Below are 27,993 nucleotides of genomic sequence, written 5' to 3' on the forward strand. Positions count from 1 at the left end.
ATTTAATTCTGGGTGCTCCAGTTTTGGAGCAAAATTTTGCATCTAGAATCCTCAATCACCTTTGAAACTTGTGACCTGAATATCTTATTTCTTGTACTAGCACTCAGCTGTTTAAAAAGAGGTCAGAAAAGATATCAGTTTGACTTGGTGCAAGCCAAACTAACTCCTGTGTTTTGAACTATGGGTATTTGGTGTCTGACTATTGAGGTCTTTGTCTTAGTTAACTATTTTGGTATGGTAACTGCTAATGGAATTAAGAGGAGGTTGGTTAGTTGAGTTCTCAATACGAGTAGAAAGTAATCCTTTCATACACCACTGTATTCTTATGAAAACTCTGAAACCAAAATTCATCCTTATGAGACAGATCTGTGCTGTGCAGTCAGAGCGCTGTTTGCAAGTAGTGCCAATAATAAACCTGTCTCTACAGACAAGCTGGCAGGGTAGATGTACACCTCTGTAGGCTAGCTAATTAGCACCAGCTTTCATAAACCTGTATCCACTCATCAACATCTGATGGAGTGAACGTGGGTTCATGAAAGCTTGTGCTCTCTATCTGATCTTGTTAGCCTGTAAAGGTGCATATCTCCCCTGCCTTCAGACTAACATGCTTAACTACCTGTCTCTACAGATAAGGCCATCAATCTTTGCAGAACTTTCCTCAGTAATACTATGTTCACTCTTGTTTTACAAAAGCTACAAAAAGCATGTTTCTAACAGTGCACAATTCCTTAGATGTTTGATGACAATATATATGGCCATTTCAGAGGCCAAACCTGTGTAGTAATCATCCTGCATGGGTTTCTGGTGTTTCTTCAGGAACCTAGGTCAATACAGGCTGTATGCCAACATGAGGTGAATTCCAACCATCCTCTACAGTCTATTACTCTGTTAGACTTAAGGAAGCACATGATTAAGACTTACAGTATGCTCACAAAAATTAAGCTGCTAACGAGGAAATGCTTACAGGAGAGTCACCTTGATACATACACACACACACCGCCTTGGTGTTATGACCAAACCTATTAATTTATTTATTTGCTAATATGTAGATGCCACCTTGTTTAATCCCGCTCCTTTCCTTCTCCATTGAAGTGTCCTTTCCTGCTCCATTAGTACCCCTAATTTTGCACCATGTTTACAAGGACAGACCTGTTTTCTGTTTGTCCTACGAAATCTCAAGACATCTCCTTGGCTTAATATGACGAACACAAAGCCAGATGATCATGATTAAATAAACCAAAAATTTCTCTGAGAATCTGGCCTCAGCTTCACTGAAGGGTGAAACTGTGGCAACTTGATCATTTTGACTTGAAAATATGACCAGCGTGTATTCCAAACACCACTAATCGGCCTTCAGTATTTAAACAGCTATGAACCTCTGTTTAATGTTTTAATCTTGGTCTAGAACTCTAAAGCAGCAAATATTTATTTTATAAAACTGCATGCATACTTCTCTGCTATATAAGCACTAAATACATGGTGAGGTTTTGACATAGAAGCTATTCCTCTAAGCTTGATTTTAAATATTTGCAAGGACAGGTTATCAAATATACCTTAAAGGTTGCTATAGCATCAGTTCCATTACACAACATTTTCCTATCTCATTCTAAATGAAAGTATGTCAGTAAAGTTCTTTAAAGAAAATCTCAAAGACCTATAGCTGTATCCCAGTTACAGATAGCAATAAACATTCACAGCTTATACAAGGCATGTAGAAGTTTTAGACAGGACACAGAGGAAATGAACAGGCTGAATTTTGTTTTTAAAGATTAGGACTTGGAGGGCAGGGATGGGGAGGAAAGGAAGGTGGAAATAGTGCCTGATGCCTGCTTCTGGTTTAGAAGAGTAGATGTATTTCTCATAAAACTATTTGTTTCAAGCATAAAGTCCCTAGCTACAAATACACCAGAAGAGATGCGTAATATCTTAAATTTCAATGGCAAATATGTCCCAACCCCCAAAGTGCTTAAGGAATCTCAGCCACTGACTCTGCAATGACCATTTCACTGCCATGTGGATCACAAATGGATCTGTTGTCATGTAACAACTACACTGGGAACTCGGGTCCATTTCCCAACATACTGCTTTCAGACTCTTTTTTCTTCCTTATTTCATCGTTTTGATGTACAAACCATGTGGTAGCAGCCTAATCCCGTCTGTCCTTAGAGCGGTATGATCTTGAGAGTTAAAACAGGCCGTAACCAGAAACGTATTTTATCACATAGTTTGCAGCTGCACTAACAATTTATAGGAAAAAAAAGGTTTTTTCTCCCACCATTTTCTCCACCTGGGCAACCTTGCTTCAGTTCACCCTTTCATTTCCTGCCTCTATTGTGGCATTTATGATTAACTGAGCATCACCATAAAAAAAACCAAACCCAGCAGAAACAGTCCTTGCCTTCCAAATCAGACAATCTAGGCTGACCCAACTGAAGGAGCATTGTGGAGAGATTAATACAAAGCTACTTTGTTATATCAATGCTAACAGGCTTTGCAGACAGAATGGGTGTGAATTTGGGTTTCTCCCCCTTGCCAGTTCTCCCTGTTTTACATTGTAGCTATATTGCAGCATTCTGCTGGGTCGCCCTAGCTATTTGGTTAATTAGACCTTTTACTGCCAACAAGGCGTTATATGATGGATGCTCAAAGCTCAATGACCAGCCTGTGCAAGTTCAGGGCTTCCACTGCTTCACCCAACTCTAACGTATGTTTGTCTACTCAGTTCACCTGTGGGGGTGACCCCTGACTTACCTTTATCCTCTCCAGCTGGCACAACTACCACCAGTGTTTTCAGTGCAGGTTGAGAGACTACAGCCAAAGGTGCGCCTCACACACAGATGTCTCCAGGTACCACTTAAGGCCATGGTTCTCAACATTTTTAAGGCTCCAGCACCCCCTCTACCAAGTTTTTTAATGTAGTGGCACCCCTGGTTGAGAACCACTGCTGGTGCTGCCAGTGCTTCTCAACCAGGAACTGGAAATGTTGACTCTGGGTCAGATTCTCTTCCCTGTATTGGGTGTCTATTTGTGATTCTGCGCCACCCTGCTCAAGTTCTGGAAATCCATTAATTCAAGGGTACCCAAGCTTTTTGCCCTGCAGGCTGGATCCGGCCAGAGGAGTTGATCTGGCACATGGGGCTGGTGGGGCAGGGGCCTGATCCAGCTGCATGGGGGTGCAGCCCTGATCCAGACATGCCAGGGGAGGGGAAGGGAGAGGTGGGGTGGGGGAGGGAGCAACCTGGCCCCAACTGGGGGACATGGGGAGGGATGCAACAGCCCTCATCCAGATGTGCAGGGCTGAGAGAGGAACAGGGGGCAGCGTGGCCCAAGCTGAATGTGTGGGGGTCAGACCCAGCCTTGATCCTGCTGCACAGCAGTGATCCAGGCAGGGCTGGACCTGGCCACACAGAGATTTTACCTCTCCCTCCCAACAAATTTTTGACCCATGGGCCAAATGCCATGGCTCCTTGGGCATAGTTTGGCACGTGGGCCAGAGGTTGAGCACCCCTGCGTTAATGCATCATTTTTTGCAACATACCATCATCTGACCCTGAAGGACGAGTCATCAAAAAGCAGTGAGTAGAGGGAGAGGGTTCACCTATCTTTTGCATAATCTGTTTTTCTACAGCTCAAGGAGGTGGAACAGACTCTCACTTAGGCCCCTAATTCCAAGTATTTCCTAATAAGTGAAAAAGAATCTGGCCCATATGATTTTGATTTTTTTATATGGACAGAGAAGAGGATTTACAACCGGGTTTTGTGTAGCTTGGAGTTACAAAAAAACCCCATGGGAACTTCTTTTCCCTTCTGCCAACACATTGGTGATTAATGAGCAACCATGGCAGTTATCAAAATGAAAACCAGTCAGAGACCACTTACTGGTCTTCATTACTGTTTGAATTGACAATACATTGGCATTTGTCAGATATGTCCTAGGAAAGAAAGGAAAGTGCTGGCACCCACACCCACTGTGATTTCCCACTTCTCCCTGCAAGCTTGCAAACACATTTTGCAATCACAGCTTCATGCCTAGATAGCATGATGCGTCTTCAAAGCCCTCTACAGTCAGTGAAGACTAATCAACCCTCACCACACCCAGGGTGTTTAGAGCAGTAAGATCCTCAGCTGGGGCAACAGAGGAAGACAGATGCACGTGACCTGTCCAAGACCACAGAGTGGATCAGTAACACATGGGATTAGCATCCAGCAGTTCTCATCCCCCAGTCCTTCGGTCGGCCTGCTGAGCTACCGTGCTTTCCCCCTTCCAGCGCTGCGGTGTGGCAAGCAGAGAACCACTGGGTCCCGTTGTTCTTGGACAACAACTTCAAACGAGGGTGGAGGAGACTAAAAGGCAGCAGTGCAGAACGTGCCCAGTGATGCATGGCTACTTCTTGGCATGGGCATCTCACCTCATGCAGATGTACTCATCAGACCAACTCGTGCAGTGCTGTACTCCATCTCGGCAGAAGCTCCTGGGAACGCAGGTGCAGTACTCGTAGAACACCGGCGTGCAGCTCCACCACTGGGGCCCGCAAGGAGGGCAGCCAGCCACTTAAGGACAGAAAAGAGGAAACATGGATACCTTTGCTTCCCTGCCAAGTGACATTTTGGCAGGGCTTAACCCTGATACAGCTAACTATTCTCCTGCCAGGCTGCTAGTTTGGACAGAGCTCAAGTTGGCAGTGACTAAAGGCTGTTGGCAGCAGGCATCTACCTACATGATATGGTATTTGGTGGTCATGTTCCAGTCCCCACTGAACAGATGTCAGTATAACTTATCACCTCCTTATCTGGGACAGAGGCTGACAGCCACAACAAGAGAGGGACAATGAATTTAGTGGGTTGTGGACTAATGTGGCCTGCTAGAGGGTGGTGTCCTACATCAAGGTTGGGGTACCTTTGTTGGACAGGAAGTTTGCATGGGTTCTACTTGTTTTCCAGCTGGGGGGGTGTAGTTTTTGAGGTGATCTATTCAGTAACATGCGAACCACCATTCAAGTTGGCAGAAAGGGTGTTTTGTCAATTGTTAGCCAAAGGGCGACTTACAGGTCCCCATCTCGTCAGAGCAGTCTCCACAGTCATTGAATCCATTACACCTCTTATCAGCATAGATCCAGTAGCTAGGATAGCTGCAGCGGAATATCAAATATCCTGGAAGGCTATTGGGTAAATCACCTATTGGGAGAGACAGACACCTAGAGATACTGAAATGCTCTCACTTCACTCAAAAAGTAGATATCAGGACAAGAAAGCAATTATTAACAATAGCATTTTACACTCCCAATCCTCTGTCCAGCTAAGGATCTTGATGCACTCAGAAAGTATTAATTAAGGCTGATAACAAAGCTGAGAGGCAGAGGGAAGCACCAGTGGGTTTGGAGGGAAATGCGGGCACAGAGAGGTTACGTGTTTTGCTCAAAGGAAGCTTCCAAAAGAGCCAGGAACAAAACCACGATGTCCCTTGTTCTGTTCTTTGGCAGATCCATCTGTTTCCTTGTCAGTTGGACCATAAATCAAACCCAGATCTCTCACATGCTCCTAAAGTACTCTGTTACAACGTCTGTTTAATTCTATGTTCAGTAAGCTGATCAAACAATAGTCTCAGGCTTAAGGAATATAAGTGGGTATCAAGGGACCTGGATTCTTCTCTATCTGGATCTCCAGTCTCCCTGTGTAGTGTTGGAAAAAACAGCGTCTCTGCTCCCAGCTTACAAAGACCATTCAGCTTCCCGCAGCTACAGCATGGAGCCTGAAGTAAGGGGGAAGTGAAAGCTCAGAGGGTAAGCGAGGAGCAGGCCCATGGCTGGACAGACAATCACTGGGAGGAGATGTAAGCTGCTTACTGCACAATGTCTCCTGTTCGTCCTCTCCGTTAGCACACTCTCTGATTCGGTTGCAGACCTGATGGGCTGGAATGCAACTCTCTCTGTCATCACACAAGAAGCCAGTACGATTATTGGAGGTCACACAGAAACGGTTCACTGTGGGGAAAACAGGAAATAAATGAGTTGAGCTAGTGCTGGATCCTGTGTCCAAGCAGGGTCTACAATAGAGATCCACACATACCCCACTGGGATCATGTCACCCAAAGCAATGGAGATTTGCTACCATCCTATTAAGTATTAAGGACAAGCGTGTGTTCAACCTTAGCACTCTCAGCCGAGAGACTGTAAATTCATCTCCAGAATCTCTGCTTCTCTTCCCCTCTCCTGTCAAATGGCATCTGTGTCCAGCTGGTTGAAAATACAGCAGCAATTTTTCTCTGAGGATTTATTACCTTGCTTAGACCAAAATAACCCTGGAAGACTGACCTGGCGTACGTGGTGGGATTCCAAATGTGACAGCCAAACCGATGATAGCAGCGATAATGCCAAGCACAAACAGTGCGACAGCAGACACACAGACACACCTTCGAGTACACCTTAGCCATGCAGTGCATTCCTTGCAGCAATCTGTTACGATACAAGGAAAAAAAGTGTCAGCACGTTCCAACCTGAAAGCAGGGGGCAGAGGCAGCCTGACCCTGAAAACTGCTGTTTACTCAAAACACAAAGCAAAAGCCCCGAGTTTATTCAAACCACTCCCAAGTTTCTTTAGCAAATTATTTCCGTGATGCTCATTCGCCTAGTGGAAACGGTTGAAAATCCAAATGTCGGCTGTGGTGGTTAGTTTCATAAATCACATGAGATCCTTTTTGTTACATGCCTGGGTGCTTCTATGGAGCTAAACAAAACAGAAGGACGCAGGAGTGGGTGTAATCCAGAATTCACACTGTTGGGTCCTCATGAAACATTCTTTCAGGGACTCTCTAGCTGTTGATCTGAAGCTTGGCTTTTTGCAAATTCTGGTATCTATGATTTATTGCAGGAGTACCTAGGAACCCGAGCTCATGGACCACCTACTGTACAAACATACAACAGTATAGTCCCTGTTGCAAGCAGTTTACTGGGCCAATGAAACTCATCCCAAAAGCACTGCTGGCAAGGGAACCAAAAGGAGCAAGCACCCAGAGATGGCAAATTAATGCAAAAATCCATTGGAGCAAGTCCTCAAAATCTTTCTGCAGAACTTGCTCAGCCCTGTGTATTATAAACCATGACACATCTATTGGCATACCAGGCTATGGCAGGGCTGTCAAATTCATCCCTCTCGTGGGCTGGAGGAGTGGTGTAGGACTGGCCCCATGGGCCAGATTGGGCCCACACACTCCCCCAATCCCCGCATGCTGGTTACAGCACCTGCGCTGCATGCGGCTTACATCCTGGACTAGTCACACTGGGTGCTGAATGGGTGCTCTCATGCCAAGACCCAGAGCCAACACTGGGGTGCCAGCTGATGGGACTGCATGGGCTGGATCCAGCTCATAGACTGTATCTTTGACATCCCTGGGTTATGGTAATGGCTGGGGCCATAAGAAAACACGCAGAGAAAATGCTGCAAAGCAATACCATCAGTGCCAACAAGGCCACAGTCCATTGAAAAAGTCATACCGTTGACTGAAAGAATCAGTGTAACATCACTGAATGTAGTCACCCTACCACGAGCTGCAAGACATTTGCACTCTCGCAAAAGACTCAGCTCAAAGTACTTTATGAAAAGGATGGTCACTACAATCAAGTAATTTAAACAGTGAAACAACTCACTTTACAAAGGCACAAGGCAGTTAAATAACAGGAGGAAGCCAGCAGTAAGACTAAGAATACAGAAACTCTCACTGACTTCAATGGGGCAACATTCAGCTTAAGACTCCAGGCAACCAGTCCCCTGTTCATAAAACCACTGACAGCAGGGTACACTCTGCTATAAGGATTATTGATACTACTTCAAAACCGTGATGATTTATTGCAAAATAAAAGATCTCCACAAGGACTATTTCTGTTCTCAGACAGAATGGAAGAAATACCCCAAAAAATCTTCAAGATGAAATTAGATTAAAAAATAAGGCAAAAATCGGGGAAATTAAATGCTAAGGCTGTTACTACTACTGTATGTTAAAGTTGAATTGTGATGTGCTCGCAAGTCAGGAAATATGAAAAAGAAAGCAGCAGATACAGCCTTAATACTGCTCCCACGTACGTTTGTACTAGGTCTTTAAATTTAGGCTCACATTTCCTTAGATTCAACCGTATGTCTAAAGTACGAGGAAAACTGAATCATATTTGCGAAATGGTGTGTCACTACATAATTAAAGTCTCCAAATTGGTCCTGTAATTAAAGAGTTAGGAGCTGCAAGCTCCTCTTGAACACTGGTAGTTCTGGACTTGCATAATGAACTGCAAAAACCTGCGTGCAGTACTCACAATATTTAGTTCAGTTATTACTTGTGTCTGGGGCTGTACAAAACAATTTGGAAGAACAGAGTCCTTGCCACGCTGATGAATGACTTTGACCACATTTGGGACGTACAAAATCCTCATACGTATAGAAAAGTAAGCATACCATATTTCAGCTTCACAGGCAAACTGATCAGAAAAGAGAGCATGAGAAAACAGAACACGTACGGTTATAACAAGAAAGCTGTCTTTGAACCTGAATTATAGAGATTGCAGCCAATGCCACTGCCGTAGAGTCAACACCAGTAATAAAGTGTCACCGTGCCTTGATGTTCAAATATTTACTGCTGAATTTTATTGAGTTTCAACATTTTATTTTGATGTGGACAGTCATTCTGCTGCAGTTTGATGAGGCCCAACCAGGACAGAGTGCAGGTTATTCACAACACGTGAAGAACTTAAACTAAAAGTCTGGATAGTCACTGAGTCTTTCTTAATAAAAAGGTTTTCTGTTGTTACACAGAGATATTAGATGCAAATTATACACTACACACACTGCCATCTTCATACCAGCAACAGCAATTTATGCCCTTAAATCTATGTTCAGAACATTTCCCCTAGCACGAATGACAGAAAAGCCACAAAAGTAGTAAAACCTTCTTTGTGTTCACTACTATGTGGAGAAGAATGGAAACCCTGGACATTTTTTAACAGACCTTTCAATGATGCACTTTTTGCCAATTACCTCTTTCTTCAGAGAAGAGTTTTCTTGAATCAGAAGGGATTCCATCAAAAAATCTCTGAAAACAACAACAAAAAACAGTGCTTAAAGAGCAGTGCTTTAAAAGTAATAGCTTATTATTCAGGTGCTTATATATCACTTTACATGAGAATCTCTCATCCACCATATTATCAACTTTACAGGCAAAAAGATCAGTTTGAACTTAAAATGTGTAAAACATGTCAGAGGCAAGGAGCTCTTAGAGTGCTCTCTTTTATTAAGAAATCTTTGCCTTCTGCGTAATTTCTGGATCACAGCTACAACATCACTCTTGTGCTAGTAAAATATTTAATTAACATGATTGCCAAGCTGTCTTTTTAGTCTCATCCCCCCATTGGTAAAATTGATACTCATAAAACTCCAGCCTTACATTAAGCTGAGTATTTGACGAGGTTTAATTGCATTTTGCTTTTAAACTACTAGCTGTGTTACAGAAGCCTGCAATAGAGAGACCGAAGAACAGAAGACGCTGTTTAACAATTTCCAAGCCATTTTTCTCAAGGGAAGAAAGTTACCTGAGGATAAGTTTTGTTCATAGTTCACATACAGCCACGGGGAGTTTTATGTTTCCTTAACCCGAGTGGTAAAGCTCTTGGGAGCTGTTTTCGGTGCAGAGTTCAGCCATACCGCAGGCAGGGCGAGTCCTGTTCAGGTCCTGCTGTTTTCATATGAGCTGACACCCTTCAAAGCACGCTCGGTGCGTTACCTGGTTACTAAGAGAAACAGAGGAATGAATGAATGAATGGAAGAGTCAAGCTAATCTGTGGCCATACAGATAAAGGAACAATAGCAAAAGAAGGAACATCAGCCTTTCCCCAGGCTCAGGGCTCAAGCAGTCACATCCTGGTCCCTAGCGGACACATTGGCAAACACCACATTGGCTGAAATGAGCAATGCTGCCCTTCAAGCTTGGCTGGAAAGGATGCTCCAAGCCAGGACAGAGACAATTCTGCAGTATTACATTGCAAGCACTAACTAGCACAGGTGCCTCTTGTAACTGTCCCGCAGTCCTTGGATGGGGCGTCCAGAACTACTTGCCATTGACCTAATTCTTCCCCCATTGAAGCCTGTGTAGACCCACCCCCAACTGGGCTGGGAGCAGGGTAAGGCAAGGGAGCACGCTGGTGGAACTCATCCTTCCTGTCTTGATGCTCTGCATCTATCATTTCCTGTCTGTCTGTCGCTAAGGGATGAGTATCGGGGGGAGGAAAAACTTCCAAGAGCTCAAAGACGACCTTGGCTAGAAGGACAAAGCCACGATACACAAGCCGGGGCTACAAGGGAAATTAGAGACAGGGCAAGGTGCATGCGGGCAAGTGGGATGGGCAGGGAAAAAAGAAACAAAACGTGCTCTACCAATATAAAGCCATTTCTAGAAACAGTGTAGGCCACTGACCAAAGCATGCAGTAGGGGCTCAAGAGCAATCATTTCTACTTCTGGCTCTCACACCAACCCCTTCTATGGCACTGGGAGACTTGTTGCAGACATGTTGAGTACTCCTACCTTCTCCAGATTTAAGTCCCAGGGTAGGGGCTTTAGGCAGAGGACAGGGGGCATCCCATACATCTCAAAACCAGGGTCTGAGCAGGAGCTGACGTTTCCCCTTTTCACACTCCCTTGGCATAGGGGCAGAGCCAAAAGAGGTGGCCAATGGTCTCGCTCTTATCTTGGTAGCTTACCCTGGGGCCAGCAGGGTCAAGTCTCATCTCACTCTGTGCCTCCACACCTTCACTGGGTGCACGCCGTGAGCTATGAGCCAGTTCAAGTCTCTGTGGTCTTTTCTTAGGTCTTTGGGGAAGATCCGGTCCCAGATAGCCTGGCAGTCCTCACCAGGGAGCAGCTCCATGGTCGATAGCCCATCTCTGTCTCTGACTGCCTTCTGTATCTTCCTGTGGTTGGACATAGTCTCTGGGCTTTCCTTCTGTAGCCCATCCTTGGTCCAGCACTCCTTCATCGCCCTGTAAAACCAGGGGTGCTCCATGGTGCACCATCTCCCCTTGGCTGGAGCATACACCTCCCACGGTCTCAGGAGGTAACCAGTAAAAACTTGACTAAACAGGCTGTTTTGGATGCTGGCCCAGTCGCCAGCTTGCAGATCTGGCTCTTGTACCATGCCTGCAGGAACAGGTGGCTGTCTCACATCCCCCTGCCCCTGGCACGTTTCTTCTTGTACAGGGTCTTCCTTGACACCTTCTCCATTCTGGATCCCCGGAAGATGCTCACGGCTCTCTGGATTCTGCGGGTGACACAGTTGGGCGGGGAGTAAGACCAGTGCGATGGACAGAAGCACTGGTAGCAACACCGCCTTCATGAGTGCCATGAGTCCTGTCCCCCCCCCAACAACAATGGAGATGTGGCACACGTGCCACAGACCCAATTTTGCTTCACTGTGGCCTTCTCCAGGCCCTCCTGCTCAGCTTGGGGTCAAACTCCACCCCAAGGATCTTGACCCCCTCATGGGGGACCGAGACCCCCAGGGCCTCTTGGTCCCGAGTTCACCCACGGCCAGGCAGGTGCTCGTGCTCATGTTAACCTTGGCCCCTGCTGCCACCTCATAGTGCTCTCTCTCTACAGCACACTTTTTCCAGCACAGGATGTTCAGGTCATCCATGTAGGCCAGGACCTTGGTCTCTTCCTTGCTTCCTCTGGGAATCAGGTCTCCATGCATCGCAGGGTCCTGCCCGATGTGCTGGGCCAGGGGTTCAATGACAGATAAAAATGATCGGGGAGAACAGGCAGCCCTGGCAGACCCCCAACTCGATCATGATCCATGTGCTCAAGAACCCTTTGACCAGCAGCCGCTGCTAACATCTGTATACAGCATCCTTATCCAGCTGGTGAAGGTCGAGGGGACACCCATCGCTTCAGCGTCTCGAAGAGAAACAGGTGTGACATTGTCGTAGGCCTTTTCCAGGTCCAGGTTCAGCATGGCCCACTTCTCCCTTCTGTCCTGTTCCAGCTGGAGTGTGTCCCTCCATTGCAGCAGGGCTCCGTGGATCTGGTATCCTGGTACCACACACAACTGGTTCTCATGGATGATAGCAACTAGGACAGATTTAAATTGCCCCTGGAGGAAGTGACAGGAGTCAGGCTAATGACAAGGGAGGTGGCACAATACAGACACCTGACTAAACATCAGGGGTCCTAGACAGCCCACTTTGACCTGTTTGTGGCAACACAGGTACATCCTGATGTACAGCACATTAAGCTCAAGCAAGTGGTCTGTGTTGAAACGTTTCTGAGCAAACTCCAGTCCTACTACCAGAAAGTGGTGGGAGAGGACGCAGCCAACTCCACCTGGAAAAGGGACACTTGGCACAGGCTGTTCAAAGTCCCCCCAGGAAAGGAAGTGGACAGGAAGAACGAAGGGGACAACGACACAGCTGAACCTGGAGACAGCGAGGAGGACAACAATAGGATCAGTAGCAGTGGAAGCAACAGTGACAAGGACAGTGAATGAACTGAGAAGGGAAACCCCAAATCAGGGCTTGAATTAAGGGACTGCGTGCAGTTATTGTAATGGGTGCGCAGGTTTCTAAAAGGTGGTTTTTATAAAAAAAAAAAAGTGCGATGGAAGTCTATGATAGATGTGTGTATATAGACACACACACACACACACACACACACACACACACACACACACATCTCTATATACATACATAGATAGATACATTTTAATAATAAAAAAAAGGAGCAGACATTTCTCATTTACCTGGGTGAGTACCAGAACAAGCCTCCTTCAGATTTTCCACATCAGTTGGCGGAGAAATCAAGTCTGCATATTTGATTCCGCACTTCTCCAGATGGAGGAAAGGGTGAAAGGATGCAGCAGAGTCCACATATTTTGCAGGGTGAAGTTTCTAGGCACATTGCAAAGCTGAGGTAACCTTTGTGAAGTGACCAGGATGGCAGAGTGCCACAGCAAAGGGCTGCATGGGGCTGCCTAGGTGCTCCAGGTCAGGGCTGCCCCACATGCAGCCCCCAAAGGGTCAGCATGGGGCCCATAAGCTCCCACCCCACCCCACCCCCAGCTGCGCCTGCCCCAGTGTAGCTTGTGTTTCAAGGGGCTCTGCATCTCTGATGAGCTGAATGGACCCCAACAAGCTCCAGCTGATGAGGCAGCACCTTTTCCAAAAATAAATAAAATAAAGGCATGGCCTTGAGCAGCACACCCTTAACTTGTCAAGCTGCTACAAATTAAGCAGTTTCTTAATTCTGTGACCCACTCAGAAACCAATGACCCAGGTTCCAGCGTACTTGCTGGACCCAATGACCCAGGATCCAGCTCCACAAGAAACCATCAGACTGCCTTAGAGGGACACAAAAAGTTACCTATAGAAGACAAAATGACAGGAGAAGGGAAGACAAGTTTGGATTTCCAACGACTTGACACCTGTGTTCCAGAACAGTGGCAGGGGCCAGCTGGCTGGCTGGCTCTCTCAGGCCCGCAGCTCAAGGAGTCACGCTCTTATTTAAAAACTGGCACAACAGGATTCCTGCTCCCCAAGATTATACTTTGAGTTCAAGCAAAATGGTCACATATAAAACATTTCCCCTCCCAACACTTACAAAACACTAACAGTTGTCTGTTCAAATTTTCAGTTTGGGGCAGACACCAAGCCCACACTGCAGTCCCCAGAAAGGAACAGCTCAGAAAACTGAACATCTGACCAGAGTTGGTTTTGCAACCTTCAACCAAAAGGCAGGATTTTCAACTGCCACGATGAGCGAAGTGCTCTCAATTTAGATCAAGAGTTGGTGGAACCAATTTGATTACTGCACCATTAAGAGGACTTGATTTTACTAGAGCAAGATGTCTGGATAAGAACTTAAGTTACTCTTTAAAAAAAAAAAAAAATCAGGCTAAGTTTTTAGAAGTTAAATGCCTTGAGGTTTGCCATAAGAGGTCCCTTTTTGTAAAGGTTCACTATCATAGGGTACTACTGAGCCCTGATTTCTGCAGCTGTTCACATATGACAATGATTCGGGTAAGTCATAAGGACTAAAAATTAAAACTTTATTTGTTCTATTTTAATTTTTCCTCCTTTCAGTTCAGAGGTTTAAGCAGATATTACAGCTCAAAATAAAACTTCAACATCTATTAAATTAAACCAAATACAAGAACTAAAAGTAACTTTTGAACTCAACCACCTGAGAAAGACAAAGAAGATCGTTTTACACTCATGAAAGTTAAGTCACTGACATAGCTGAAGCTATGCCATACATAGGATTTACACTGGTAATTGGACAGATTCAGAGAGCTTATAAACATTATTTTCCAGAATTTACATATTACAGAAAAAAATGTAATTGATTCAAAAACCATTTACAATGCTAGTTATTCAGTAAGTAAAAACTTGGGAGAGCTAAAGTGTTTTCAGAAACTGCACTGCAGACAAAGTTAGTGCAAATACCAACAGCAACCATTAACAGAGTCTGCATTTGGAACCTAAGATTTTTAAACTTCCATTGCACAATTAAAATTCAACACTTCTTGTACCATCGCATCCCATTCAACAAGGATGTTTACTGAAGCCTTAGGTACATAACTGCATAAAATGCACATCTCAGAACTGAGTTACTACAGCAGACAGAGACAGCAATTTCCCAGCATCATAACAGTTCATGTTTTCAAAGCACTGTGCAATCAGCCTTCACAGCATCCGTTTGAGAACCCTGTGATAGAAATATTTAAGACACGTTGTCAGCATTTCAGCCCACAGTTCACGTTTCTAACTCGGTACCTCTTTCAGTGCTACATCACCCAAAGTTGTTGCACCATTTTATTTACAGTTGATATTTTGCATGCTGAAGCACATGAACATTTCCTGATCCATTCTTACACCTTGAGGAAAAACTATTAAGGTGCAAACAGCTTTGCAGACATTAGAGAATTTCTTTTTTTTTTTTTTTTTTTTAGCAGCACAGTGTATTAGTGTTTCACACACATCCATAGCAAAAGCCACAACATATATGGGGTTCATATTCTAAGAATGGAACCAAGATGCATGATCTGACTAAATGCACAAATCTGTACTGATCATGTAGACACTTCCTGAACTCCACTCTTGACCAATTCTAATTAAAACCAGAATATATGTTCTGAGTTACTCTCCAGAATTTAAGTGCAGCTGTCAGCAGATCACAAACTATGCAAAACCAGCATTTTGAAGGCAAGCAGATATCAATTTGCAGAGAAAACAGAATAGAATACTTCTGGGCTAAAATGATTAGACCTGCCAGACCCTTAAATTATGGAAGTCTAATGGGTGGTCCCTACACAGAAGTTGTTACCTCAAAGAACAGAACTGGAGTGACAATGAGAGATTACAATACTCATAATACCTTTCCCCAAGTTGTTGAATTACAGCTGTTTCCTAATGCAGAGGGGGATGCTGTAGACAAGTCTCACAGCGAAGTGTTTGTAGTCAATAAGAAAAAAAAAAAAAAGTTACACAGTCACTATTTTCTATACGGTACTATTTTTCTATGTCCGCTTCCAGTTTTCAGGAACCAATGCATTTTGGCAAAGAGAATTTAAGAATAAGTGTGATCAAAACCAAGAGAATTTAAGGTAGAGTTTGCCAAGAGCTGAAAAGCATGTCACAATCTGTATGTGTAAAAAGGATGCGTCTACCAGTCTTAATAGGCATTTCCATTTCAAACCAAGTCCAGGTTCTAACTTGCAGTACTGAATTAATGCTCTCTGCATGCTGGATATTGACACAACTGTAGAAAAAATAGATTTATTTTTGGAAAAAGGGTTGTACCTGCACAGACGTTAACAAATACAAAATTTCTGCAAATAGTTCTCTAATGAATGTTTTCTTCAGTTAACTACGACCAAAGATGCAAAACTAAAAAGGCATCTGTCCACTTTGATTTCTTATACTTTTACAGAGCTAATTCTGAATTTACACATTATATCCTAGAACACAGAAATGAGTTTGATTGAAAGTGCCATGGCAGAATTACAAAAAGCATGCTTACGTATTTTTGGTAAGCAAAAAAGACAAGCTGCAAACACCAGTAAAAAGCAGTTGCATATGTTCGGAAACAAATTCAAAATGTCCAATTCTTTTCATAACTACCTGAAATAACAAGATTCCATGACAGACAAATTTGTTGATTGTGTAACTTTATTTGCATTTAAAACACTGCCCGCTAAGCCTCTTATCTGAAGAAACCAACACACACCAGGATTTGCTAGCACTGTTAGAATTAGTCTATTAAATTCATTTTTTAAAAGCTATTTAAATTGCTGATTGAGCCAGATTAACTTTTGTAGGCAGAGGTCCTGCTTCTTCATGTTCCTCATTCTTGCATCTCACCACAACAAGAGCGGAAGTTGGGTATCTGTTCAGTTTTTGTTCTTTCATGTATTCCAGGTCTCCATAGATGCTGAGTTTCTGAAATAACAACATTTATTTTAGAGATCATTACAGACTCTGGACACAAAGTAAAGCTCATTTGGAGTCTAACCTGGAACATGAATTGTTTCTCAGTAAGTTTCTGCAATCCTTAAAAGCAGGATTTCAACATACTACTCATTTTCCAGGGCATTTTAACCTCATGTATGCAGAGCAGAGTCTAAATCCAATATGAAGCTTACCTGTTCATTACTGCTTGCATAGAATTAAAGGCATTACTGGAAGACCAACAAGAAGACCATGCAACAATCTCCTTGTGTAAGTTCCAGTTCAGATAAGCTTTCTCCCCTCCTTCAGTCAGATTCCTGGTATTTACCCACCATATTTATACCATTCTATTTTTTTCTTTTCATATAAAGAACCTTACTGCATTGTTTCTCAATGCGTGGTATGTGTACCCCTTGGGGCACGCGAGACACGGGAAGGGGGTACGCGGGTGCTGCATTTTGGTCTTTGCCTGCTTGGGCTGGAAGTTCTGGCTGCTGCCCCTCCCGCCATGTCCGGTGCACCAGGGCTTTCACTCCCCAGTGTCAGTGTGCCACTGGATAGGGAGGAAGGCCCATGCAGGCTGCTTTGCCCCAGGCCTTGGTGGAAAAAGTGGGACTTGGCTTGAGACGGCGAAACCGGAAGTGCCACAGTGGAACTTCTGGTTTTGCTTTTGCTGCATCAATCAGCAAGGGGTACATAAGGTACCAAAGGTTGAGAACCATTGCCTTAGTGGATTCCACATGTAATCATTCCAATGTGAGTACTGGCTCTGCTCCCAAGAAACCCAGCAAAAGTTGCTTCTAGTGAATTAAGGTGATTTGAAGGAGTTTCTGGTTTAGAGCACAGAGAACAGGCCAACTAGAAACTGGAATATCTGGCTTAGCCAGCCAGTCAACAATGTGCTGCAGCTCTTAGCAGTCAAAAAATGAATTAGCTTCATTGTTCTGTAGTTATCACTTACATACAGCAAAGAGATAGCATCAACATCCACAATCTCACATCTCTACCACCAAGAACTATGCGTTAAAAAACTTTCCAATGGAAAAGAACCTTAAGTGTGTCTAGTGGACCAGAGCTTTTCAGAGATAAAATAATGTGAGCAAGAGCAAGGTGCTGAAAGTGACAAGATAAAAAGATTTACCTCGGGTGGAACATATTGCTCCACTGCTGTGGCAACAGTAGCACAACAAATCCAGAGCAGCACCAGCACAGAGAGGACAAGCGTAGTGGTCAAAATCCAACTGGAATTTCTGAAATTTCACAAGTGTGTTGTTGAAATTAGTTGATTAAGGCAGCAGGATATTTCTAAAAGCCATTTTTCTTGGCTTTGATGTGATGTTCACTAATTTTGAGGTCTCCAGTTCAAATCAACTCTGCACCCCACTGGAAACTTCTGGGAACCTTCCCCACCTTGAGCATCCAAAGATAAGAGAACCCAGTGAGTCGGGCAGCCTCCATACTAAACCCTGAGCTATTTCCAATTTCAGATTGTTTAGCACCTGACTTCACAATAGCTAATCCCTAATCTCATCCATGGTTGGGAAATAAAGTGAAATGTAGCATTAGTTTAACATTGCACAGCAATACCATAATGGTTTGGGAGAGGAAATAAGTACTGCTTAGTTGAAATTGCAGGGAGAGTTTGGATGAACTGAATAGCAGGGCTGTGCAAAATTTCACTTGCTGCTTCGACACTCCTTCGACTCATTCTGAGGTCGAAACAGCAAAATCGAAGCAGAACAAAGGGCGTCGAAAGAGCCTCAAAACAAAACGAGGCTAGTCAAAACGTTTCAAATGTCTAAACGTTTTGGCCACAGCGCTGGGGATGAGAAGTCAGTTCAGCTGGGCTGCCTCCCCATCCCCCACACTAGATCGCTAGTGTGGGGAATGGGGAGTTTCCCCAGCCCAATCGTGGGGCTGAGCTCCTTTCCCCAGCCCAATGGTCAGGCAAAACGTTGAAACGTCAAAACAGCCTCACTGTTTTGACAAAGTGAAAGAGTAAGGCTGTTTTGACTCTAAATGAAATTCGATACAAAACACTGTTCCATCCAGACCTTGAAACTGAAGTCAGAAAGGAACAGTGCTATTTTGCACAGCCCTCTGAATAGCCAAATATCCTGAGGCTAACGTTCCTTCTTCTGAGAAGCTACAAATACATGGTCTTTGTCTTATGTAGTCAGAATCTCAATTTTAACTTTGCCTCCAAAAATAGGTAGCCTGAACATGACAGACCTTTATCAGAGGAGACTCTATGATAGGGTGTACTATATGTGCAAGAGAAAAAGAATCATCCTACCCTTTAAGCTTCTACATGGTAGAAGATACATACATAGAAAGACACTTTAAAAAGCTATCATTTTCTTCCTCTTCAAAAAATCTGCTGCGGGTCAGTGAACCTCCTGACTGTGCATCTGCTGAAACATAATGGAACAGACAGGTTTATTACACAGGCAATAATCAAAATAAATTTAAAAAACCTCTCATCTCAAACAGTTCTTATCTATAGTGGCAGATCTTTAGCAGGAAACTTTAAAATGGTTCTTGATGCAAGTGTGCATATCTGAAAGTGTTTTAAGAATAGTTCCTTACTGTGGACTTAGATGCCATATAGAGAAGGTAACAGTAACAGGCCAACCTAAGGGAAGCACATATCTATGTTTACATTTTAGCTTTGCAGAAGACTTGGCTTCATATACTGCAGGACAAGATTTTTGCAGGTTAGGGGAACAAATGCAAATATTCATTAAGAACCCAAACCAACTTACAAGAGGAGGATTCTTTCAGCTCTGCGGTTTCCTGATCAGCTTGTGGAACGTACTGAACTTCTGGCTTTGACTGAAACAACATGAAAAATTATAAAAATCCTGTTTTTTGGCATAAAGTTTCAATCTACCTTAAATATGAGACTGTCCCTCTATGACAGTCATTTACTTTGCAGAATAAATGGGAAAGGCATATGCCATTCGTGAAGCTTTATTTTTGCTGTACACACTGTAAATTCAGAGAACTCTAGATAAAGATGCAAGCTTGTCAAAAATTCAGCATGCAGTTCCTTCTTGAAACTGTTTCATCTGTGTTTGATAAGAGCAGATGATCAACAGTCAACATGCAGGACATTTAAACATTGTAAAAAGAAAGCAAGCAAAATATGCACCTGAAATATAACTATTTTGCCATCATCTGCTTGAAGGTAGAAGGTCCACGAGGAAGTAATAAAGCTCTGTGCTGAGTCCATCATGTCACTCCAGATGGATCTCACCAGCGTCAGAGGGAAGAGAAGATGAATTCTTGGCATCAAGGACATCAACTGTAAAAAAAAAAAAAAAAAAAAAAAAAAAAAAAAAAAAAAAAGCACCATCTGGTTCTCAACTCTTTTTTCTTTTAAAACAGATAAAAAGGAATTTAACACTGCTCTCTTAAACCAGGTTCTAGTCTATAGAGGATATTTCTCCATCCGTTCACACACATTTGATCAAACTCAACAAAACAGACAACACAAATCAGCAGAAAATAAGTAGGTGGTATTCCACAAACATGTAAGCTTACTTGCTCTTGTCTCAGTTCAGCAAATGGTAGCTGATTCTGGCACCCAAGATGGCAAGCATATTGTTCATCAGACTGGGAATATGCTTCAGTACAGGCTGCAAGGAAGAAAAAACTAATGATTTAGAAAATAACTTAAAAGTTTTCTTGGTCAGAAACAGAAAACACAGTTTTAAGTGCAAGTACAGCTGGGTCAGGAATCTAATGACAGCTTTAAATGCTCCCCCATCCCACTTGTAGAATGAAGCACAGCAATCTGCCACTTGTGGTACTGGTTCTCTGAACTGAGAAGGGCCAAGTGATCAAATCTAAACAGGCACAGAACAGTTTGTCTAGCACAGCACTTTAGAACAAAAATGATGAAAGGCAAAAGCCAAAATAAAACAGCAACATCTAAGACTGAAATAGCAAATTCCACACCAGGATGAGGCTTGGTGTGCTAAGTGGTCAGGCCCTGAATGAGATGTGAGGAACTATTTATAGGCCTGAGTTTTGACCAACCTTGGCTAATGTGATTTTTCCCTCCCACGTTTAGAAGACTGAGTTTTGTCGTGGGAGATTGAGCGGATATCTTGGAAGGAACCAACCGACTCTCTTGAGACTGGATTGAGCACATCAGCCAGCAGGTGTGTCACAAAGCACAGAGCCTCCACCAGCCACGTGTACAGATGCAATCTAATAGATGACTGCATGTAAAATAGGCAGAATGTGGTATTCCAGGGCAGCACAGCTAGACAGGAGAGGAAGCAATTGTGCAGAGTCATCACCACACTGAAGCTATTGCTGCACCACCCCTGTTTATGATATATGTCTTCATGTGTGGCTTGGCAAATGACAAGGCCTGCCTGGATCACAGATGCACACAGTAGACTCTTTCCTCTACAGCTCTAGTCCACGTCTAGCACCTTTAATAGTTCTGAATTGAATTAGCATCTCTGTATGTTAATTTTTTTACCCAGATGCCTTTCCTCAACTCCATCTCTTTTCGGAGTTGGCCACTAGTGTGCTGAAGGAAGACAGTGCATCATATAGATAAAGCATAGCCACTTTTCAGTACCGAGTTGGCTCTTAGCTGCATCTGGAATGTGCTGGGAGAACTGCTACCTATCCTGCTGTGTGTGGTGATGCCACATTTTCAGTCATCCTTATACAGAGCTTAAATGTTTATCAGTTGCTCAAAAGATCCTTGGATGCAAGTACTATGCAATAATATACTAGCTTTTTAGGTAGTGTGCAAGACAAGTATTTTCATAGCTTTAACTATTAACATTCGTGCTCAGTAATACTGAATATTTGTTGTCTAATGGCTTAATTCAAACAAAGAGAGTAGGTAGCTGTGTTAGGCTTAAGTCAAATAGACTAACCAAAACAGACCAATAAAGTGCAAATATCTCTCGCCTTTTAATTCAAACAAGACATATGCTCAGCTTCTAGGCTTTTAGCTACATGTTAACCAGAGAAAGTAGTCAAGAGCCTCTTCCTCTTCCCACAGTAAGCAGACTGGATAGTTTTCATTCAGCTAAAATTTACAAAGTGAGGTAGCGTATAGTATACCCAGACTTGTTTTTCCTTCATCTGAAGTGTCGCTTTACAAATAAAAGCTATATTATGCAGAGAAGTTGTTAGAGGTCTGGAAAACAAAGTTAGTTTAGAAGGAAACTTGAGGGGAAGGAGTTAATAAATCTACACATACACAACAGATTGTTAAAGAAGATGGGGAACAATTACTCTTTTTTTTTTTTGTCTACAGGGGACAGGCTTAGAAGGAACGGGCTCAAATTGCAGGGACGGAGATTTATATTAGATATTAAGAAAATCTTTCCAACCATGAGGGTGGCTAATCAGTAGAACAGATACCTAGAGAGGTTGTGGAATCTCCATCATAGGACCTTTATGTTTTTTGAGACAAACGTCTGTCTGGGATGGCTAAGAGAGGGACGATTCTGCCAGGAGAGAGAGAGCCGGGCTGGGCTGGGCATGTGCACATTAGATTGAATCCCTCTTGAAAACACCTTCCAGCCCTATTTTTCTATGATTCTCTGAAGCATGACCAAGACTGCATGGAATAATTAAACAGGGAGACCTTGAAACACTATATGGTTTGTTTAACCACTCTACATATGCTAAGGTTACACCATTTAAGAATTCTGCCATAAATAAATAAATACATAAATACATTTTCAGCTCACTTTCTGTATCTGACGATATCTAAGACATACCAGGAAACTGAAGTACCAGTCAAAGAGTTTCCACTTGGCTAGAAAGGCCTTTGCCATTTTATACATCTGCAGTGAAGCATAAAAGCCCTTATATTAAGTAATTTTGAGAGGTTTTTCTATCAATCAAACTTATACAAACTGAAACAAATCAAGTTTCCTATGGATTTCCACTCCTCTTCCAAAATGTCTCTTTATATTACCTCTTCGGGAGAGAAAGCACTGAATTCTTACCGGAGTCGCATTCCAATTTGGTCCGATTCAAATCAATTCCATCATCCACGAACTGACAAATGGAAAACAGTCTGCAGCCTCGCTGACAAGCATACAGTTCCTCTTCCTGGGAAATTACAAGGCAAGGGTTGCCAGACAAAGAAAATCACCATTAATACTCCACCCAAGAAGAGAGTACTAAGAGGCAAACATTACTATTTTTCTGAATACTAAAAAAAAAGCCACCCTGTAAAACCTTCTCCTGCCAAGAACACTAGGAGCTGGACAAACACCAAGCTCTGTAGAGTTTGGCACAAAAGCAAATTACAGTTCTTTAACAGAACTGTATAACTTCGATGTTGATTAATTACTCTATTGCAATCACGTGGATTTCTTTATTCCAAAGCAGAGCAAGTCTTGAGAAGACCTATTTTGCACGTGCCACCTCACAGCACCGAAGCCAGATGTGCTAAGATGCACTGGTAACAAGGATGAGAGTTTTAAAAATAAAGAGCAGGTGCTAAAGACCACCAGACCCTATTAGCTCTCACATAACCACACAAGAAGTTGACATTGCTACTAAATCTTTATGGAGAGAAGAGGAGAGAGTGTTACAGCTTGGAGTCAGAATGAAGACAGCATGACTTTGACACAATTTACCAGGCCACTTATTTAGGATACAATAGGAACAAAGGTAAAATTGTCAAAATAAGCAAACAGCACATTTTGTAGCGCACTATTCCTGATTCACAGCTGGTCACTTATTTGCCAAATGAGCCAGAAAACATTAATAATCATTGCATTGTGGGGAACAGCATCCTCATAGAAATTAAAGAACCAAGATATAACAAGTGTCTAAGTATGTCCAATAGGCAGACAAGGTTCCTTGGGTGAATCTGATATCTTTTATTAGGCCGACCCAAATAGTTGGAGAATAGTTATTAAGCAAGCTTTCAGGTTCAAAAACCCTTGGTCAGGCTAAGGAAGTTTCAGCAGTCGGTGTGTGCTCTTCCTGGATTGAATGAAAAGTAAAGAAGCCAGCGGCTGGGCTGGTAGGCATACAAGACAGGTAGTCAGTGAAAATGTAGATTGAGGAGTCTCTCACCCACTGACTCCTCAATCTACATTTTCACTGTCTACCTGTCTTGTATGCATACCAGCCCAGCCCCTGGCTTCTTTACTTTTCATTCCATCCAGGAAGAGCACAGACCAAACGCTGAAACTTCCTTAGCCTGACGAAGGGTTTTTGAACCCAAAAGCTTGCTTAATAACTATTCTCCAACTATTTGGGTCGGTCTAATAAAAGATATCAGATTCACCCAAGGAACCCTGTCTGCCTATGTCTTTAGACCAACACGGCTACAATCTACACCCCTGTAAGTATGTCCAATACTTCTATACACAGTACCGAGGGAAAAGATGTTCCAGCAGTGAGGACACTAGTCCAAGACTTAAACTCATCTCTCTGCTCCACTGCACGCTATGTGATCTATGCAAGTCGCTTTGCATTTCTGTACTGCCGTATGTCAGATGGACATAAGAGCACTTTCCTATCTCACAGGGCACTGTGAAGACATCACCCATTACAGGATGGGAGGTGCTCATACTCTAGTCTTGGAAGCTATAAGAATCTAAGAGAGATTTATACACAATTATAAGATATGAAGAATAAGAAAGATGGAGAAAGCATTAGATTGCAAGCTTTACAAGCCACAGACCATCTCTCACTCTTTCTACAGTATCACAATCAGGACTGGACCCTCTGAGGGCTACTATAATAAAAAGTGACGACGTTTCCTTATTTAAAAAAGTGCTACAAATGATTACTTTTTTGGGAAAGTGGTTTTAATACTAGCAGCATCATGTGATAGAGGAATGAGGCCTTTAAGCATAAGTTCATTTGAGGGTTTACAAAAGCATGAAAGCTGCACTATTTTAACAATACCACCCTATAGTGTTGTTGACATTAATATCATTTCTTCCCTGGCAGGGAAGGAAAAACCTATATTATTATGAGAAATCTACATTGGTCTAGCCATATTTGGAAGTCTGTCAATATAACACTAATGTTAAAAAAAAACACCCCCAAAACCTCTCCCCTAATTGGAATTGTTCTATGTATACACAAGACACTGCATCTAAGTTAGGCTTTTGTACTTTTCAAATGTGCTTTTCTCCTTGGTATTTTAAAAGCTCTGTTGTTTAGAAACTAAGAAAGCAATAACAAAGCCTACAGAACAGCCCAGACTGCAGAGCTTAAAAAAGAAAAAGAAAAGCACCGTCCTGCATTTGATATCATGTCAATCTGTTAAAAGGAACTCAAGAACTGAGTCTACTGGAACTGTATTTGTCCTTATGACTGTTACCATCTCTTCACAGGGGGAAAAAGGGCTTTGATTTAATCTAACAGAGCAAATACAACACACCCAACCACTGCAAATAAACTGCAGCGTGGTACTGTATAATTCAGATGCAACAACATAAGAGAACAGAGGTCTAAAAGTAGGTTTGTTTTTCAAAACTCTAATGACCTTGACAGCCTTGCTGACAAAAATCTACTGTGGCAGGATGAAAGTCACACTGCGGTGGCTTTGGCACGTACAACATGCAAACAGGGATCTTCCTGACAACTTTAAATTAAAAAAAAAAACAACAACTTCCTTTCTAATGAGTTAACCCAAACCGTGAACATTTAAAAAGAATATCCTTTCCTACCAGCCTCATTTCAAAATTGGTAGCAGTTTGAACAAGTCCTGACCATGGACTGAGTAACAAGGACTAATGGCAACCTGAAAAGGAACCAAAACCTGTGCAGCATCTATTGTTTTGTTTCATTTTTAAACCAGATGATCCTGAAGGGTTATTAATATAAAAACAACAGCTAGAAAGACCAGCCTTCTTAAAAAAAACCCAACAAATTTGACAGCCCTCACACAAAAAGAAGGAAACTATGCTCCAGCAAAGAGGATGTTTGAGCCACAGAGAGAATTTGGGGTGGGTTTGCAAAAACTGTTTGGGAATCGAATTATTTTAAGATTAAACTCTGGCCTTTTTTTCCCCACTCCTATCATACCTCAGCATAGGGAGTAATTTTGTATCTAAACTTACCTTTAGCCCACACAAGTCCCTGCAGCTCCCACTCTCTGTTGAAGTATTTACAAGTTACTGACTCACAAAACCAAGTTATGCAGATGCCTATTTTTTTTTAATAAAAAAAGGTCCACACTGCCAAGCACCCTGCCCTGCTCCTGCCACCGTGCTCACTTGGTGTCTGTCCACCTTCCATTCTGAGCTCAACCTTTGCACGGCTGCAGGGACGCAGCAAAATTAAGACAGACAAGGATTTGAAATGAATAAGTTTTGCAAATTCAACTGACTGCTCACAACTCCAAGGCCTGAACTGATACTGGACTTCGAGGCAAAGGCTGATAATTCCTCTTTGCTCTTTTTCTGCATGTGCTTTCATACAGTACAAGCTGTCAAAAACTAGTGTGCAGCAGGTGAAATGTCGTGGGGATGCTCATTTCCCAATTTTAAGACTTCTCTTCCAGTGTTCAAGTACCACATTCATGACATGATTCAGAGCTTTTTCTTCTCATAAAAGACATTAACGCAAGAGCTAAAAATTGCCATTTACTGGGTCAGGCCATAGGTCATTTTGTCCAGTATCCTGCATCACACTGAGGCAGAGAGCGGCTGCTGAAAGGCAGAGTGAACTGGGTACAACCTGAGTTTTTTTCTCCCCCAGTTCCCTTCTCATTTGCAGCCTCCAGCATTTAAAGGTCTAGGAAGTTCTGATTGAAAAGCCGCGCCCCTCATTCCCATGTTCAACAGCTGACGCCCTTTTCTTCCAAGAACCTGTCCAATCCCTTTCTGGATCTGGCTAAACCGTCACAACATCAGGTGGCAATGAGCACCACACCTGAATTACAAGTGTACTGCTCTGCACCTTTTCAAATGCCTGCAAGATGCGGCAGGAAAAGATGTTTGGGCAGATGCGGCAGCTTTTATTAAACCAACCGAGTAGTTGGAGAAAAAGTTCTTTGCAAGCTTACGGGCGCAATCACCCTTCTGGGGGCGATTGTGCTGGAAAGCTTGCAAAAAACTTTTCTCCAATTACAGACAAGGTTCCTTGGGTGAATTTGATATCTTTTATTAGACCAACCCAAATGGTTGGAGAATAGTTATTAAGCAAGCTTTCAGGTTCAAAAACCCTTTGTCAGGCTAAGGAAGCTTCAGCAGTTGGTGTGTGCTCTTCGCTTCCTTAGCCTGACAAAGCGTTTTTGAACCCGAAAGCTTGCTTAATAACTATTCTCCAACCTTTTGGGTTGGTCTAATAAAAGATATCAAACTCGCCCAAGGAACCTTGTCTGCCTATGTCCTTAGACCAACACGGCTACAGCCCAAACTTCTCCAATTACAGGCATTCCTCGATTTCCAATGTTTTGAGTTACAATGTTTATAAATTGACTCCTTGCTTCAGCTTTAGGATGTCAGTTTTGACTTTACAACGCTTGATCCGGCGCAACGCCGCACCAGCGAACAAGTTCACTGCATCGCCCATCTCCCTGGAGAAATCTGTCCAAACGTCCTTGGACACTTTCTTTAAGAAAGCAGACGAGACTAGAAAAACCTACAGCCAAGACTGCTGAGACGACTCCAGCCAACAGCCCTTCAAAAAGTCCAGCAAAGTCACCTCAAGCAAGTCCTTCCAAACCAATACAATTGCTATTTACAATAGAAATGCATTAATATAGCTATATTACTCATCTATAATTGACCGAGTACAGCATTCTGGGGTATTTTTGGTGAAAATAGCATATTGAGCCTTAGTTCAGGAACCGACCGCCCGTTTACAACGTCGTTTCCGATGGGAAAATCGGTTCCAAGTTACGACGTTTCGACTTAAAACGCGGTTTTCGGGAACCAGTCGTGTTGTCAGTCTGAGGACTGCCTGTACTCAGTCGTTTTAATAAAAGATATCGCATCTACCCAAAGACCCGTGTCTGCCTGTCTCCTTACACCAACACGGCGACAACCAAAAACCCGGCTACAAGGCGTGGGCAAGCCGAGACGGCCTCTTGAGCGAGAAGGGGGTGGGGGGATGGGGGGTGAGGACTGAGGACAACACAAGGGGTTGGACCAGTCCCCCAAAACAAAGAGGCGGGGCAGCCCGCGCAGGGCAGGGGCTGCAAGCAGCAGGGCCTGGGCGGGGCGGGGCGGGGCGGGGGTGGGACGCGGCGGAGGGAGCCGCCCTACCTTGGGGTAGGTGTGCAGGGGGTAGGTGAGCTGGCAGGCGCGGTGGCACGAGGCCGTGCTGCCCAGCACCGAGTCAAAGGCCTCGGAGGAGCCGGCGGGCACCGCCCAGCCCGCGCCGCAGCCCGCGAGCAGCAGCAGCAGCCACCGCCACAGCCGCCCCCCAGCCCGCGCCCGCGCCGCCATCTTGGCCCTGCGCTGCGGGGTGCAGCGGGATGTTGACAGAGCCGCTTCCTCCCCTCGGGGTCTCGCGATAACTCCCCCCCACCCCACCCCCGCGCGGGGGCTGCTG

General features: G+C 43.6%; 2 protein-coding genes across 3 annotated transcripts; both read right to left on the reverse strand.

Moving 5' to 3' along the window:
* Positions 1-3,706: 3,706 nt before the first annotated feature.
* On the reverse strand, positions 3,707-10,901 carry LDLRAD1 (low density lipoprotein receptor class A domain containing 1). The gene is made up of 6 exons (XM_059727642.1): positions 10,767-10,901; positions 9,019-9,073; positions 6,312-6,533; positions 5,844-5,981; positions 5,047-5,175; positions 3,707-4,551 (listed from the first exon to the last, which is right to left on the reverse strand). The coding sequence occupies exons 1-6, from the start codon at positions 10,899-10,901 to the stop codon at positions 4,406-4,408; spliced, it is 825 nt and encodes a 274-aa protein (XP_059583625.1). The 3' UTR covers positions 3,707-4,405.
* Positions 10,902-14,051: 3,150 nt separating this feature from the next.
* TMEM59 (transmembrane protein 59) lies at positions 14,052-27,902 on the reverse strand. Of its 2 annotated transcripts, none has more exons than XM_014598678.3 (8): positions 27,705-27,902; positions 22,467-22,572; positions 20,020-20,114; positions 19,628-19,780; positions 19,239-19,308; positions 18,803-18,884; positions 17,615-17,723; positions 14,052-16,464 (listed from the first exon to the last, which is right to left on the reverse strand). In XM_014598678.3, exons 1-8 carry the CDS (start codon positions 27,885-27,887, stop codon positions 16,309-16,311), a joined length of 954 nt encoding a protein of 317 aa, XP_014454164.2. In that variant the 5' UTR covers positions 27,888-27,902; the 3' UTR covers positions 14,052-16,308. The 2 variants fall into 2 exon arrangements, with proteins under 2 accessions (XP_014454164.2, XP_019334825.1); XM_019479280.2 differs by having other exon boundaries at positions 18,803-18,887.
* Positions 27,903-27,993: the final 91 nt, after the last annotated feature.

Source organism: Alligator mississippiensis, chromosome 5 (genome assembly GCF_030867095.1).
Source record: "Alligator mississippiensis isolate rAllMis1 chromosome 5, rAllMis1, whole genome shotgun sequence".
In the NCBI taxonomy this organism is placed as follows: Eukaryota; Metazoa; Chordata; order Crocodylia; family Alligatoridae; genus Alligator; species Alligator mississippiensis.

What these genes read in the sequence shown, in the direction of transcription:
- LDLRAD1 (XM_059727642.1), bottom strand. Translation starts at nt 10,901, where the DNA reads ATGGAGCTGCTCCCTGGTGAGGACTGCCAGGCTATCTGGGACCGGATC. An exon ending in ACTCTTCTCTGAAGAAAGAG is followed by an intron (nt 6,534 to 9,018) that starts GTAATTGGCAAA and finishes TTGAGTAAACAG; the next exon opens with CAGTTTTCAGGGTCAGGCTG. An exon ending in CGAACAGGAGACATTGTGCA is followed by an intron (nt 5,176 to 5,843) that starts GTAAGCAGCTTA and finishes CTCTCCCAATAG; the next exon opens with GTGATTTACCCAATAGCCTT.
- TMEM59 (XM_019479280.2), bottom strand. Translation starts at nt 27,887, where the DNA reads ATGGCGGCGCGGGCGCGGGCTGGGGGGCGGCTGTGGCGGTGGCTGCTG. An exon ending in CTGAACTGAGACAAGAGCAA is followed by an intron (nt 19,781 to 20,019) that starts GTAAGCTTACAT and finishes TTTTTTTTACAG; the next exon opens with TTGATGTCCTTGATGCCAAG. An exon ending in AGCAATATGTTCCACCCGAG is followed by an intron (nt 16,465 to 17,614) that starts GTAAATCTTTTT and finishes TTGTTATTTCAG; the next exon opens with AAACTCAGCATCTATGGAGA.